At 42.3% G+C, this 15,954-nt stretch overlaps 2 protein-coding genes across 3 annotated transcripts in view; both read right to left on the bottom strand.

The window, feature by feature from the left end:
• Nucleotides 1-246: 246 nt before the first annotated feature.
• golm2 (golgi membrane protein 2) lies at nucleotides 247-10,535 on the bottom strand. 2 transcript variants are annotated; one of them, XM_037247113.1, is made up of 10 exons: nucleotides 9,498-10,535; nucleotides 6,083-6,137; nucleotides 5,490-5,592; nucleotides 5,068-5,158; nucleotides 4,806-4,923; nucleotides 4,204-4,287; nucleotides 3,747-4,019; nucleotides 3,497-3,628; nucleotides 1,662-1,829; nucleotides 247-982 (listed from the first exon to the last, which is right to left on the bottom strand). In XM_037247113.1, the coding sequence occupies exons 1-10, from the start codon at nucleotides 9,822-9,824 to the stop codon at nucleotides 906-908; spliced, it is 1,428 nt and encodes a 475-aa protein (XP_037103008.1). In that variant the 5' UTR covers nucleotides 9,825-10,535; the 3' UTR covers nucleotides 247-905. The 2 variants fall into 2 exon arrangements, with proteins under 2 accessions (XP_037103008.1, XP_037103009.1); XM_037247114.1 differs by lacking the exon at nucleotides 1,662-1,829 and having other exon boundaries at nucleotides 9,498-10,533.
• A 1,825-nt stretch (nucleotides 10,536-12,360) lies between these two features.
• The window catches only part of fam189a1 (family with sequence similarity 189 member A1), a 54,117-nt gene continuing 50,523 nt past the window's right edge, over nucleotides 12,361-15,954 (bottom strand). The window contains exons 9-12 of the mRNA XM_037247776.1: nucleotides 15,119-15,895; nucleotides 14,902-14,973; nucleotides 13,703-14,010; nucleotides 12,361-13,178 (exon numbers count right to left, since the gene is read on the bottom strand). Coding sequence (XP_037103671.1) covers nucleotides 12,981-13,178; nucleotides 13,703-14,010; nucleotides 14,902-14,973; nucleotides 15,119-15,895 — 1,355 coding nt within the window. The 3' untranslated portion in view covers nucleotides 12,361-12,980. The remainder of the gene's footprint in view (nucleotides 13,179-13,702; nucleotides 14,011-14,901; nucleotides 14,974-15,118; nucleotides 15,896-15,954) is intronic.

Below are 15,954 nucleotides of genomic sequence, written 5' to 3'. Positions count from 1 at the left end.
ATGATACTATTTTAGTTGTAAATGTTTGTCTTTGCACAGATAGAAAAGTTATAGATCCCCCTGCGTTTAGAACAGCTACAAAAAAGGTCCCAAGGCTGTAGTTTGGACACCACAAAATTAGGTACACAAACAGCATAGCTCAAAGTATTGCTTCAAGTATTGCCACAGTTGCAAATTAACTAAGCAACATTTACAGTATGCTTCTATGCTGAACCATTTTCAAGCTACAATTTTTCAAAACAGTGATATGAAAACTGAAAATTTTATTGAAAAAAAGCACTTGTCACCTAAAGAGTTAATCCTCAGTAACATGGTTTGTTCATCATCATCATCACCATCATGGAGAGTCTAACAAGCATGAACAGTAATCATTTAGAGGGCCACTTGTGTGTTCACAAAAAATGATTTAATAGACTGTAAGCAAAGTCCTTGGCATTTCAAATGCTATCCCACCACTGTAAACCTAAAACTGAAGAATCATCCTTGTAAGTGTCCAAAAATGGTGGTAGAGTCCAAATGTTAGAATAAGCTCTTTGAAACATCTCAGCACGGCAAAAACCAAAAAAAATTCCAAAGTTGGTGTCAACTATGCTATTTTAGATTACTCGGCAATGAACTGAGGAATTCGGTCCTACAGCAAAATAGTCGTCCACGCATAGACCACTAGCCTAGCTAGACCGGTGTCCTAGCCTAACTCCATTACCAATTCACACCAACTGATTAAACTGTATATTCTTTTGTCTTATCCTGTTAAGTAACATTATTCAAATTCATCAGTAGTACTAATCTGTTTGTAGGGGTGGTCCATGGCACTAATGATGCAAGCTGTAAATTCGGAATCATTCTCATGTCCAAATAAGAAAGTCCTGATGTTTGGATGACATTTTACTGTACAAAATTCACATTCAGAGAATGTCGATGGCTTGATGTCGCTTTCCATAATCCACAGCCCGATCCCCTTGCATATCCCGATCGTCATCATCTGGAACAAAAGGGCAAAAGAAATTAGAAAAGTTTGAAGGAGGCAGAACTGCACACAAAAATACTCCGATGGGATGTGATATTGGGGGGAAAAAAATCAATCATTGTCAAATCAGTTATGTTGCATTTGAACAATACACAAATCATGTAAATCAATCATAAACACTGGCAATAGTTCACATTTAGTTGTGTCCAAACAAAACAGATAAACAATGAAGGAAAGACAAATTAAAACTAAATATGAAACAAAAAAATGATAATGGGTGTGAATTTCAATGTTTCAAATTCAAGGAGAACAGACATGCGCGCACCAAACAAGTGAACTACTTTTATCTAGTAGATGTGGCTCAGCTCAGACAGGTGTGATCGCTAAAAATGAAGCACAGGCAGTAGATGGTGAGTGAATCACATTGACCAAAGTTCCTTCCTCGGTCTGGTTTCCTCAGTTGTCTTACGATCATTATTGTACATTTCTTTGTACTCATTCCGCATCTTCTTCGAGCCCAGAAAAATGATGATGGATTCAAGGACCAAACTCATGGCAATGTGAACTACTCTAAGCACAAACTGCTTGGAAAAAAATGCTACGGGGGAGGGAGGGTTGGCAGCAGAAGAGGAGTGGAGTGAGGAATGGTGAATACACATCTGGACAAGCAGTCCAGTCCCCCTGCCTGGCTCACCTTGAACGTCTTCCTCCCCACCATCACCATCCTCTTCCTCATTGTAGGCCAGCTCAGCCTGCTTGTCGGCTTCATACTCACCCACATTGCCATCGTCCCCATTGTAGTCCGCTAGCTTAGAGCCATGTTGCGGATCTACTGGGGACTCGATCTCGTCAAAGAACCGGCCTGCAGGAGGCAGAGAAGGGGGCCTCATCAGGAAGGGAGAGAAATGAAGGCAAACAAAGGGATAGGAGTGGTCGAAATAGTGCAGAAGGGTTCAGGTGGTGAAGCGGAAAGGGGATGTGAATGGATATACAGTGGCTGATGAAAGAAGTGCTACTGAGCATTACAGTGACTTTTTTTTTTATATCTTACATGAGATCTGCTTTTGCTTAACAGCCCTATGTTTGCATTTTATGGAATCAAATACTGTGTGTTGACTTGACTTTTGTCTTTAGAACAGCATGCTGCTCTGGAATAATTGCGTGCAATTCTGACAACAGACCGATACATTTACTGAAAGTGTATTATAAGAGTCTAGAACAGTGGTTCCTAACCTGGGCCTCCACTGTGAAGGCCTGAACACATCTGATTTATCGTGTAAATTCGTGATAACACATATCTGAACTGTTCTCGCAAAGGCACACTGATTTGCAAGTATGTAATTTGTTGTGAGTTCATGCATTGTGTTGGTTTCGGTGATGATCATACACGGCTCATTTTGTACACCAGTGAAAAACATCTATGTCTTGAATTTGATTTTTTTCTTTTCGCTAAAGAGTGAATGCACTTATAAAACTGGTGGGGTTCGGTACCTCCAACAAGGTTAAGAACCACTGGTCTAGAAGTAGAAGGTGATGACTGAACTCTGGCTTTTATTTAAGTATATACTGGTATACATGTACAAAGTAGAACTGCATCTAGTTCGTCTTGCAATACATTCTGGAGACTGAAAAGTAATGCAGGGCCAGAGGACTAAATGGGGCTTTCCCTTTAGTGTTGGGGTGAAAATAAATACCACTATTATGGTTGAGTGATAGTATAAAATGTGATCATATCCGGCATGTTGTTGTTCAGGATTTTGGGGATATAAACATGTCGGATGGCAGCAGTAACATGTTTTCAACAAGTACACCCAAGCCATGAACTAAGAACAGTGGGGGAAAAAAATGATGATGGGAGGTGAATACAGTTTAAGCAGGATACTGACATGTAAGGAAGGCAGAAGAAAATACTTTTATAAAACAGGAAAGAGGAGGAAACTGGTTGCGGAGCAGAAGCCAGGAACTAGGAAAGGATCTTCTGGGTGGTGCCACGTGTCCCCTTCTTCAAAACCTGTCACCCCAGTCTGATCCGTATGGCTGAAGCGTCATCGCTGAGAATCCTCACTTTGGGACTTTGAATCCATCATAATGATAGCTCATGAAAACGTTTTCTTTCTTAGATTTATGTCCCACGACATAATACGTAACTGATTTGGAAATAACCCACAGGTCCCATGATAAAGGGTACTAGAAGTTGCTTGAAGTCATAACTAAACATGTCATTTAGTGACCAACAGAAAAAAGACTGCAGACTCATTGGATTACCACTAAAGTGTCCAGCTAAATACTATGTCAACATGGTCTTGTACACACAAGTCGTGTACTGTACTAGTGTAGAGCAGTACAAAATAGACTGCAATGGGCAGTTTTCGATTTGCACACCCGACAGACTCATGTCTGTAGCAGAGTGCAAAACCAACAATAATAGCTGTGCCACCATCCAATTATCGTGTTGCACTTGCAAGGTATTGCTACCGCATCCATTCAAAAGCAAGTATTTAATAAAAGTGTCTCTTAGATCATACTCACTTTGGTGATGGTGGAGTGCCCCTGCTGGAACTTGGTCTTTGTGATGTGGTTGGATGGGTTTGGGTACCTGGGCAGGGTTGGCAGGCAATGGAATCCCCTTCAACCGTTCACCTGCTGCTTTGACATCTGGGGCTGACAAGAAAAGAAATTGATTTTCCTTGGATTTCCCAACACGTGGATATTATGGCTTTTTCTTCCCTCTCTTCAAATGATTGTAATCATCATTAATGGAACGGAGTGCAGATTTTACCTCGAAGTTGTCTTTGCTGTTCACCCAGCTCATCTGCTTTGATATCTGACTTGTCTTCAAAAACGATTGGTTTATCCGCTAAGTTGATGACACCTGGGGCGGCAATCACAGCTGCTTGGCCTTCCCCTCTGTCCTGCTGGAGTCGGGGTTGGTCGAGTGATAAGCCAGGTACCCCTGGGCCATCAGCTGCCCCAATACCAGGTCCAGCGTCGACACCCACGACCGCATCGGGAGCTTCGAGACGCTTCAGAGTGATGGCTGGCTTCTTCAATTCTGTCAACAAATGACAAGGCACCCCGAGAACATCTAAGAAAATGGTACCGCACAGTCCAAACAAGAGACACAATGATCCTGACAGCCTCTTTGTATTCCCATCTATCCAGTCAAGTCGCCTGTAAATTTATTTTTTTGTTTTTTTGTTGTTGAGTATTTATTCGGACACTCGTGAATTACTTACCAAATTGTACTTCATCAAGTTTTCCCACCTCACTGTCTTCAATACCAGGCATGCCAGCATCACTGCCTGGCTTACCCATGACATCTGTCAAAAAATATGGAATAATGTCAGTTTATGTGAATATAAAAAAAATAAGCGGATATTTGGAACCTAATCAATCCCGTTATAATGAACACAACACAGTGCAGACTGGTGCTGAGCTATTCTTTTTACGGTTCATGATCACCACCGGGTTGGGAGTCTATATTGATGTTGGGAATTAAACATGAGACTACTGACTACCGCGTACAATTGACTCCCAATGAAATGCACCCACCCAAATGAAATGGTATTGATGGCACTGAAGCAGTTTTTTTTTTATTATTCATTTTCTCCCATTAAAAGCACTAATAACACTATTTTCACATCATCATTCCTCACACAAAACACAGCAAGTAACTAAATATTCTTGTCTTGACAGCTTGTTGACTGTGGTGCATCTGAGTTTAGTATGCATTATAGCATTGTTGTTGTTTTTCCAATTTCTGAGATTTTTGTTAGATGACTCGCTATTTTACCAACAGTTTGCATTGACTCTGCTTAATATAAGTTCTCATCAGTACCTTTTAAATCTGGAGTGTCACGCTGGCGATTTGCCACTGTGTGGCGCTCTTCAGCCAGACCCAGAGCTCCCTCAGTATGCCTTCCCGCCACTACGCCTTTTTGACCGTCAATTGCATTCTAAAAAGTTAACAGAAAAAAACAATAGAAACACTATACAGCAAAAATACAATAAAATCACATTCTACAATATACAGTAAAAGCCGGTGACACGTCGTTTAATTCACTATGAAATAAAGATAGACCATATGAGCAAATACGAACCCGCCTCAGCTTTACAGCTTCCTCTTCTAGAGTCTTCTTTGATTCTTCATATTCACTTTTCAACTGCCCAATCTGACGTCCACACTGTAAACTATGCAGTACACATGCAAGGGTCAATCAAAGATTACGCATGATGATAAATAACAAATGAATAACATTGAAATCAGATTAGAGTGGGTTTTTAATGAGAACGCTGCATCCGAAACTGAAATTCGTAATAAATGATCAGTGACAGTGGAGCAATCTGATTGAACGCTGCAGCATGATTGTTTTTCCACTCTTAAAATGTACGCAAATGGTTTGAGGAGATTCATATTGGTACGTTCATTCCGGAGTTAATCTCGGATGATGTTAAATGTCTTAAGTAGTGCAGAAAACTGCAAGAAAGTTCAGAAGAAAGAAAGCAGAAATCATTGCCATACCTTTCATATTCCAGCTTTCTTTCCAAGGTGGTTCTATTCTTTTTAACTTCTCTTAGCTGATCTTCCTGTTTCATAAATTCTTGCTTCAAATCATTCAGTTGCTCTGTCACACACAAACAAATAACAATGATTTTCGGTTGTTAATTCTAGGGGTGTGCATTCCATCCCAATTGTTGAATGTCACCGGTGGAGGGATGAGGAAGTTGTTAAAAAAAGTTTTTGTTTTTTTTGTTGGTCTGTGTAATCTTCACTAACCGGGTCAAGTGCTGATTAACTTCTCAATTTGTAATGCTAACGTTCATCAGGGAATGCAAAGTGAACTGTGGTGTGGCGTGCGAGTTTGATTGCATGTTCACTTGCTTGTGAGGGTGTCACTCCCACCACATGTACCAGACAAGAGATTGTTTAAATAAGGGGGGTAAGTACCACTTTGTTCATTTCCAAAACAACAATGGACAACACAGCAACCACACCTGCTTTATTCTTGCTAACCCTTAAATCCTGCCCATCTCTGGTTACTTCATAGAACTGTATATAGTACCTGGAATAAGCAAGTTAGGTCATGTTTGATTGTGCCATTTTGCTAGACTTACCTTTCAGCCTTTGGATTTCGGTCATTTGGGCTGAGAGGTCACCCTGCATCTTAACCTTGAGAACACAGATAACAAAATGTAAAGAAAGCGCCTTGTGTACGACACTGGTTTTATTCCATTTTTTTATTATTGACGTATTTTAATCTTAAATGTGTGGTGCTTTACACAGTACAGCTCCAAAGTCCTGAGTTTTTTTTTTCTATCGTTTAAGAATCCCCATAGACAACCAGGGTGCCGTGGCACACTGGTGTACCATGAGAAATGGGGTGCAGCAGGTACAAAATTCGCTTTATTTGTCAGAAAAAATATTATTTATTAATTACAAACATATATTCATCCATCTATGCCACGACTGCATAGGATTCGGGACTACAGGTAGTTCTTTCAGGCAGAAGGAACGTCTAGCCTATGCGTGACCAAGTTAATTAATATTGTTGGTGTCAATGTTGCAAGGAATAATCCAACTACCGTAATTTTTGGACTAAAAGTCGCTCCGGAGTACAAGTCGCATCAGCCATAAAATGTCCAAAAAAGTGAAAAAAAAAAACATATATAAGTCGCTCCGGAGTATAAGTCGCAACACCAAGAACAGTCATGAACGAGCAACAACAGGCTAAACGATAGGTATGCTAACGTGACATAAACACAAACAAAGAGCTGAGAACGGGCCTGACGTAACATTCAGAGTTATTAAAAAAACTATTACATAAATAACACGTTTATAAAACCATCTGTGTCACTCCAATTCATTAAATCCATCGATCGTTCTTTGTCAACAATGGGTGAGCGCCACTGACGGCGCTTGCACTTCAAAATATTCCACAGGCCCATATAACGATATATAAATTAGATATCAAATAACTATTATATAAGCAATAATATTATCAAACCATCTGTGCACTCTAAATCATTAAATCCATCGATCAAATTCCTCGTCCTTTGTCAACAACGCCGCGCGTGCGCCCTGACGTCAGCCTCGTCGTTATTCCACTGATCTAGTATATAACTAGATTGTAGCGTTAACAAAGTACAAGGAAAGACGTGGGTTTGGTAAACGGCTCTTTATTTAACAAAACAAACTTCCAGGCGTGTGGCGGCGTGGACTTCCAGCCACGGAGGTAGAAGAGAGATCCATAGAATAGGACCGGGCGTGCGTAAAAGCCATGACCGAGCCCCATCCACCGTCCCCGGACAGCCACCCGGCCGAGCGCCGACCCTCGACTTCCACCACGGAGGTGAAAGAGAGCTCCGTAGAGTAGGAACGGGCGTGCGTAAAAGCCATAATAGTTTTTCAAACCTTCTGTGTCACTCCAAATCCTTAAATCCTTCAAACTCTTCGTCCTCCGTGTCACTTAGAAACAAAGCCGCTAATGATGCCGGTAGTACGTGGGGCCCTTCGTCATCTTCGTCATCCCGTGATCAATCTTTGTCCTTTATGTAAACAACCGCCGCGCCACGCCGCGCTGCTGACGTCACTTGAAATTCAAATTACAGTAATCGTTTATCGCGGTTTCACTTTTTATTTTTTTTTATTTTTGAAAAATAAACACATATAAGTCGCTCCTTATTATAAGTCACCCCCCCACCCAAACTATGAAAAAAACCGCGACTTATAGTCCGAAAATTACGGTAATATAATGCTTTACAGTGGAATAATTGTTGTCATTCAGTTTATTTCTATTATGCAAAGCACCAATTGTAAGGTATGACAAGCCATTTATGCATTTCATAACCTACTACTGCACTGAATTGTCCATTCATTAATTATGCTTGTTGTTTTTACGAGTGCGAGAAATTCAGCACAGAATGACTGTTACTACCCAAGCAATTCTGGCTTCTACTATTGTGGAAAATGTTTACATGGGCATGGTGTCATAAAATATTACACAATAGTATATATTTATACAATGGTATTACAGCTTTTCCTCAAGATGCAAACTCCACGCAGTAAGGCCGGAACTGGAATTGAACCTTCAACCTCTGCACTGCGAGGCGGACGTGCTAACCAGTAAACCCACCCCAAATCATTCTACTATAATTAGTTTTCAAACAGATCAAAATAATTTAAGGCTATAAAAGGAGGGGCAAGTTTGTACTGTAATACTTGGGGTCCTTTTTTAAAATGAGATCTTAGATGTTTTAAGACACATGGGAACATTTTTGGAAATGATACACAGTGTCTTTTTCTAAACAAAGCACCCCACACAACATGAAAGCAAAATGATTAAATGTTTGAGCAGAGCAAGTGCGAATAAAGTTTTTTAGAGTACCGTATTTTCCGCACCATAAGGCGCTTTGGGTTAAAAAGGCGCAGACTCAATTCCGGGAGTTTTCTGTACTTAATCCAAACAGTGCATTATAGGGCGCATGCATGCCATGACTTAAAAAAAAAAAAAAACATCACAGGAGCAAGGCAGTCAGTTCCGTTGCCTGGTAAGCATGTCTCTTTGTCGATGCCATTTTAGAGGGTCCTAATGCTTTGCACAAACGATAGTATCTATTTATCAATGGCGGCGGAGGTACGTACTTTACATGTTATGTAAAGTCCTCTGATTGGTTTACCGCCCCGATCTACGTAAAACTTAATGTCCTCTGATTGGTTCATCGGGCCTACATATTACATACACGTATATTACAGAAGTCACACAAAACAACTTTACAGATTTTGGAATTCGGTCAACACACAAGGCGCACCTTCGTTTTTGGAGAAAATTAAAGGCTTTTTAATGCGCCTTATGGTGCGGAAAATACGGTAAGTGTGAAATGTGACCGAATATGACAAATAAGTCATGAGACTTACTAAACTTAAGGCTCAATGAGAGGTGCCCCAACCTTCAACAAACGTACTGATACAACACCAACAAGGAAGTCCATGTCTCTGTTTGCTCATCCACCTGTTGGCAGTGTAAGGCGTGTTGGTGGAAAATCTTTGGATGGGTTTAGTGTCGCTATACCTCAGAAGAATTAATTTGTTATTTGGAGGAGTAATTTACTCAGTAAGGCTAATCGTTTGACATTAATGTGCCAACAGTTTGTAAGTCATCTAGTGTTAAAAAAAAAAAAAAAAAATCCTTTGGGCAAAAGCTGTATAAAACCAAAGTGTCACGTATACAGAAGGAGTAGCTTTGATGCATTCTATTGAACTCCTATTTTATACACTGTCCAGCCTGAATAGAGTTTTCAACGTCATAGAGAAAACGTGGGAAATAATCCTGCAAAAGCCAACAACATTACATGATATTGATGGGATTGATTCTTTACTCAGCCTGTGAGGAGAACATTTTCTTGGGAAATAAACATAACAGGCCTTCTGTATAGATAGAAAATGTGGTCAAGGGAAATATAGCATGGCTAAATAAAAACTTTGGTACAACTACGTGTACTTTAGTGCTGAATGGGGGATCCGGGACACTACCTTTTCGTCGGTGCACTTTTTGGCGAGCGCGTCTCGGGCCTGCAGCTTGCCCTCCATGACGCTGTAGTCTCCATCCTTCTTGTCCAGCTGCTTTCTGTGCGTGTCCACCTGCGCCATGAGCTCAGAGTTGCGCTTCTCCAATCGGCTCCTCGCCGCGTCCGTGCGCTTCACCCGCGACTGCACCTCCACCAACTCATCCAGTAAGCGGCCGTGCTTGCTGGATACGGTCCAGTAGTTGAACGCTAGTATGGCGATGATCGCCATGAGGAAGATGAGGATGAAGGACGGGAGGCGGCCTCCTCGTCGGTTTGCGCCGAAGCCGATCATGTCCGAATAGAAATTCTAACTGTCACTTCAGCTTTTGACCGTGTGCCTCAAAGAGAGTATTTCCCCGGTGTACGTGACATGCCGTGTGTATGCGGCAACCGCTCAGAAACACAAACCTCGCACGCAAATCATTAATGGCCAAGACTTCTCACATCTCTCATGCTTCCTTCTTCGTCTTCCTTCCGCATACTGGGCATCTTCCTTCAAGTCCGCCCAATGTCAGACCAAGAAGGACGTGGCCTAGCCCAGCTGGCAGGGTAACACTGCACAGTAGACGAGACGTGGAAGTGGATCTCTGCACTGCTCCGTGGCAGAGGCGCGAGGACGCGCAAATGATACAGCTAACTGGAGCTATATAGCATTAGCGGACGGTTAGATCTTTTCACCCAGATTAAAAAGGAAATCGCCCCAGTTATATTTCAGGGCTTTGATGCAAAAAATTTCGATTGCCAATCCACGTTAGCCCCCAAACCATTACACTGCAGTCTGACTCTCGAGACAGCTCCTTCATTAGCTTCAAAACAATGCGTGGAAAAGCGAACAAAATCGGCGGCTATTCCCTGCAAAGTTTCGCGCGAAATTGATTTCGACCCGAGTTAATACAACCGGTCAAACCCACGTAAACCTTCAGAATAAGCGCCGAGATAGATCACTGCGCTGTCTTCCGACGTTTGATTTCGGTCGAGTGTCGCGTTGGATGGAATAAACAGAACACAGCGCGCTCGCGGGAAATACTTTCAAAATAAAAGCTCTAATTGTGATTTGTATGTTACGTGGCACGGAGACTGCGTCGTTTCCGTTGAACCAGACATTCCAGAGATGTGCATGATTTAATATTACACTACCATTTGTATTGCACAATCACATACTTTAGTGGATGTAAATAAAGCTGTAAAGCTTGTTGGAACCACCAATACTTTCCAAGAACAAATAAAACTGAATTCTAAAAAAAAGACAAATAATTAAAAGCCTCCTTTGTTTAGCAAAGTACTGTCTCTAGACAGCTGAAATCCAGATCCATTGGCATCAGAATGATGAAGAGAGAAAAACAGATTCAGCTCATGATCCAGTGACAACATTTATGAAAGCAAGTCCAGTACAATTTAACATCTTTCTCTTGTGACTGGTTGGCGACTCGTCGTTTCTCAATGTATCAGTTGTTAAAAAGTTGCTGATCCTTTATGCTTTGTCCTATTATTATAAGTTCATTCTGTCATAAGCCTGATTTCAATGTATCGGTTGCTATGCAGTTGCCGTTTCCCTTATATCCTTTGTCCTGTTATGTCAACCTTTATTCTGTTTTACAGTATTTATATAAGCTCGGGTTACTCTGTGACAAGTTGTCAGGGCATCGAGCTTTCTTCGCGGTAGAATATCTAGCTTTCTTGAGTGCCCAGCCCTGGTTTCTGTTGATACTTGATAAAGACTTTTATTTTTCAACTTTTGTGTCATGTCTTCTTCTGGGCCCATATCCAGCTCCACGTGACACATTCATGGTTACAGATCTCAATAAAACAATTGACCATGATGTCAATTTGACAGTTCGACTGGCAAAAGCCATGTAGGGTGCAGTAAAGTGCCGATAGTAAAAACGGGCATTAGTGGTGACATCTTATATGCAATGTTTGTCATCATTGATTTTCGCCAGGAAAACACAAAGCCATTATCTGAGCACAATAAACTACATTACCATCATTTTACAAAGTCTCTGCCCTTTATATTCTCCTAGCTGTTACTGCTTTGACATCAGATATAAGGCAACATATCAAGATAAGGATTATTCAAAGCTACAAATTTGTGCCAATTTCATTTTTGACCAGGACGATATTTAGGGATACATGGTAGACAGATAAAGCACTCCAAATCGCCCCTAGGTGTGAGTGCGAATGTGGATGGTTGTTCGTCTCTGTGTGCCCTGCGATTGGCGGGCAACCGGTTCAGGGTGTCCCCTGCCTACTGCCCGATGACTGCTGGGATAGGCTCCAGCCCGCCCGTGACCCCCGTGGGGACAAGCTGTACAGAAAATGGATGGATGGATGGATGGATGGATGCTCCAGCACATCTGCAACCCCCGTGGGGACAAGCGGTATGGATAGCTGGATGGATAAATAAATACAAAATAAATAAATAAATACAAAAATAAATATATAAATACAATGAAAAAAATCACTTGAATCATTGATTTTTAATACTATATATTATTTTAATACTATATTTACCATAGTTTCTGGACTATAAAATATAATTTAAAACACCTGCGGTGTGGATTATTTACGAATAAACTGGGATTTTCTCCTAATTTTAACTGGTGCGGTTTAAATTCGGGTGCGGTTTATAATCCAGAAATTACGGGATATTAACATAAAACGATGTAAAATTCCATGTGAGTGATTTCGATATTGTAGATATTTCCATGACAGCAAAAAAAAAAATTAGGTGACATAGCAGGAGGCAATGGAAAAAGCACCTGAAACTATTGTCTAAAATATAGGAACTATCAAGATTTACAACTTTCAATGGAATAACAACAAAAATCAAAAGATACAAACTCATCTTTTATTGGAACACTGATAAGAAATATAACACTGAGGTAAGTTAAAATGTTTGTAATGTTTTTGAACCAGCGGCACCACAAAATATTCACCACCCCATCAGTAACAGTTCCACAAAATCTTCAAACATTGGCTCATTAAGCCCGTTCTCTCCAGTTCACAGTTGAATATTTTATATTTATAATATTCTTCCTGTTTTCACACAAGGACAAGAAAAATAGCAATACAGTCACACAATATCGTTTGTCTGCGAATGACAGATTCCAGCTTAGCGGCAATTCGTTTCATTTTGATGAAACTCAGTGTAAAAAAATCCCCTGAGGGAGAAACATTCTGTTTTCTGATGAGAAAAAAAGCCACTACAGACAGGCAGGCTCAGTTTGAGTTTGCTACTATTTCTGCTAATGACTGTGCACACACTCTTGTGGCTCCAGGAGATAAAGTTTGAGCCTCTTCCCCTTTTCTTACGCCACAGTCATACAGCGCAAACGTGACCTCACGATGCCAGACCGCTTATGAATTTCTACACAGCACAGTGTAGCTGCAACATGAGCACTTTGGAACGCCCTCATAGCTTAGACACGGATCCTTGTGAAGATGCTGGTCAGAGAATAGTTTCCCTGCACTCAAGGCTTTGTTCAAATGAAGGCGAGTCCAGTGAATTGGTACAGGTGTCGCTAGTTGGAGGGAGACATTTGGGACGGCGCATGGAAGGGGAGGAACTCAATGCACCGCAGCTTTGGAGGTGAAGATCGTCTTGATCACGTTTCCTGGGACTGCCTCTGATGCACTGCGTCATCACCTGGGCACCGACATAGAAACATGAGCATGTTGCCGCGTAACAGAGAAACTTGAAATACAATGACCAACAAGCCAGAAGTAATATTAACATTGACTTAATTTGTCCCGTGAGCCGTAAACAAGCTGTTAAATCGCAACAATTATTTTGTTGCACTTTGTAATAAAGATTTTTTTTTTTAATTGTAGAGAAAAACTGGTTTTACAAAGTGTAATTAAGCACACAATTGTGTTGGCATTGGTGACTGTTGCTCTCCTTGTTTTCATTGCACGTACAGCGGCATGTCTACACCTCAAATCTTGGCTTGCAACAACACAATGTGAAACATGTATTATAATTGTATTATAATTAATAAACAACTCCTGTTAATGCACTAATGCACATGCTTTTGTCAGTATAAATACTGATAAAATTCCAGAGTAAAGAGTGTCGAATAAACCAACGAGAATATTAGCCGCAATTCCCACACATACACACAAACATACACGGCTAGAGGGAGCGAGAGAGAACCAAAAAGTTAAATGCACCTGATCTATGACATTGGCACTGAATATGGCCTCCTCCATGTGTTTCTCATCTGACTTGATGACACACTTGATGTTGTTGACAACTTGCTGCACTTCAGGAGGTAAATTGCAGCTTGAATGCTCCAGGAACTTAGCCACCAATATTTTCGTGTCTTTATACATTTTGAGGTCTGCCAGTGACTGTGGTCGTTCATGTGCTTGCGAAGCTCGTGTTTTAAGGTGGAGGTCTATTTTTCTGCTCTCCTTTGGCTGCTTCTTGGCAGATTTTGGTTTGCCTCCAATGCCTTCCGCTGAAATGCCCGATTGCTCTGGAGATGAGACAAATGATAACAGACAAAAAAATTGTAACAGTTTTCATCTTTGGTGCAGCTCGATTGTAAATCTACACATGGTGCGGATTACTATGAAAAGGGCCTTGGTTTATTTCCATATACTGATTTGACACAAACATACTGTATATTACAATGATTACAGTTAATGCGCATTAAAATATGAAAGCGACAGTGTAGCAGCACCCTTGCCATCCATCCATCCGTCCGTCCGTCCATCCAAACCCAACCGCCCGCCTGCCTAGCCCATCCATCCATCCATCCATCCATCCATCCATCCATCCATCCATCCATCCATCCATCCATCCATCCATCCATCCATCCATCCATCCATCCATCCATCCAAACCCAACCGCCCGCCTGCCTAGCCCATCCATCCATCCATCCATCCATCCATCCATCCATCCATCCATCCATCCATCCATCCATCCATCCATCCATCCATCCATCCATCCATCCATCCATCCATCCATCCAAACCCAACCGCCCGCCTGCCTAGCCCATCCATCCATCCATCCATCCATCCATCCATCCATCCATCCATCCATCCATCCATCCATCCATCCATCCATCCATCCATCCATCCATCCATCCATACCCAACCGCCCGCCTGCCTAGCCCATCCATCCATCCATCCATCCATCCATCCATCCATCCATCCATCCATCCATCCATCCATCCATCCATCCATCCATCCATCCATACCCAACCGCCCGCCTGCCTAGCCCATCCATCCATCCATCCATCCATCCATCCATCCATCCATCCATCCATCCATCCATCCATCCATCCATCCATCCATCCATCCATCCATCCATCCATCCATCATCCATCCATCCATCCATCCATCCATCCATCCATCCATTTTACCTTGCTCTGGTGATGTATGAGTGGAATCTCCACCTGAAGCATTAATTGCAGAGGTGGAGACACAAGACTCTCCTGAAGAGGGAGACAAAGAGCAGCATAAAATGTGAAACTCATACGTCCGCTATAATTAGCTGGAGACACACTATGTGTTTTGACAGTAACACGTGGGTGATATTGTTGAGATGCAGTTTTGAGGGGAAAAACAAATCTCTCTTACTTCCAGTAGTGGAGGAACAGGAGATGGGGTCACTGGTGGAACGGACAATACGTGCCAGCTTGCGGTACCTCCTGGCGGCGCGGAGCACTCGGGGCCTCTCTGCGGATGAACGCCCACTTTGAGATGAGGTAGAGGGGGGCTGTGAAGTTGAGGAGGCGGACCAAACACTAAAGCACAACCGGGGGCCTCGTAGCCTGCTGGGAGGGGATGGAGAGGGAGAGGGAGCTAAGGGACTGATGGGTAATGTTCCCCCAGAGGACGCCACTGAGGTAGGGGAGCAAGGCTGCGGAGGTGGGGAGATAGCGACAGCCAGCGGGAGCTTCCGGCTCATCATTCGTGCTTTAATGAGGGAATGCGGAGATAATTTTGGTGGCTCTTCGGGCAAATGCTTGGCTGATGCAAGCTCATCACAAAGGTGCATGGAGGGCCTACGCTCCTCATATGCACGAGAGTTGTCTGCAGAATCCTCTTGATCCAAATTGCTGTAGTTTTCGGAGGACCAGTCCGGGGAGCGTTCAAGGGACTCTTGGGTATGTGAGGACTCACTGAATCCAGTGTCACTGGGGCGAGCGTCCGTGTTAGACAAGCCATGATGGCAGCGTGTGCGTGTACAAAGCTCAAGGCTGATGCAGCTTCCGTCGGTCGGTGCAGTGTGTTGCGTGCTGTATGGAGAGGAATCCGAGCCTTGGACTTCGAGGGAACACAAGTCCTCTGAGGAGCAAGTGTGGTCGTGATCAGCAACCTCTGACACCATCAGGGATGTGCTGTCTACAGAGGCTGGAAATGTGACATACATCATCAGTAATAAGTGACAGACATATTTTTTAATTAAAGTG

This window comes from Syngnathus acus, chromosome 3, assembly GCF_901709675.1.
Source record: "Syngnathus acus chromosome 3, fSynAcu1.2, whole genome shotgun sequence".
NCBI classification, from domain to species: Eukaryota; Metazoa; Chordata; class Actinopteri; order Syngnathiformes; family Syngnathidae; genus Syngnathus; species Syngnathus acus.
This window is presented reverse-complemented; position numbering and strand designations above follow the sequence as displayed.

Excerpts from the sequence above, each read along its gene's own strand:
- golm2 (XM_037247113.1), bottom strand. The coding sequence starts at position 9,824 with ATGATCGGCTTCGGCGCAAACCGACGAGGAGGCCGCCTCCCGTCCTTC. Across the intron at positions 5,593-6,082 it reads CGAAATCCAAAGGCTGAAAG|AGCAACTGAATGATTTGAAG; the intron begins GTAAGTCTAGCA and ends TGTGTGTGACAG. Across the intron at positions 4,020-4,203 it reads ACTTGATGAAGTACAATTTG|AATTGAAGAAGCCAGCCATC; the intron begins GTAAGTAATTCA and ends ATTTGTTGACAG.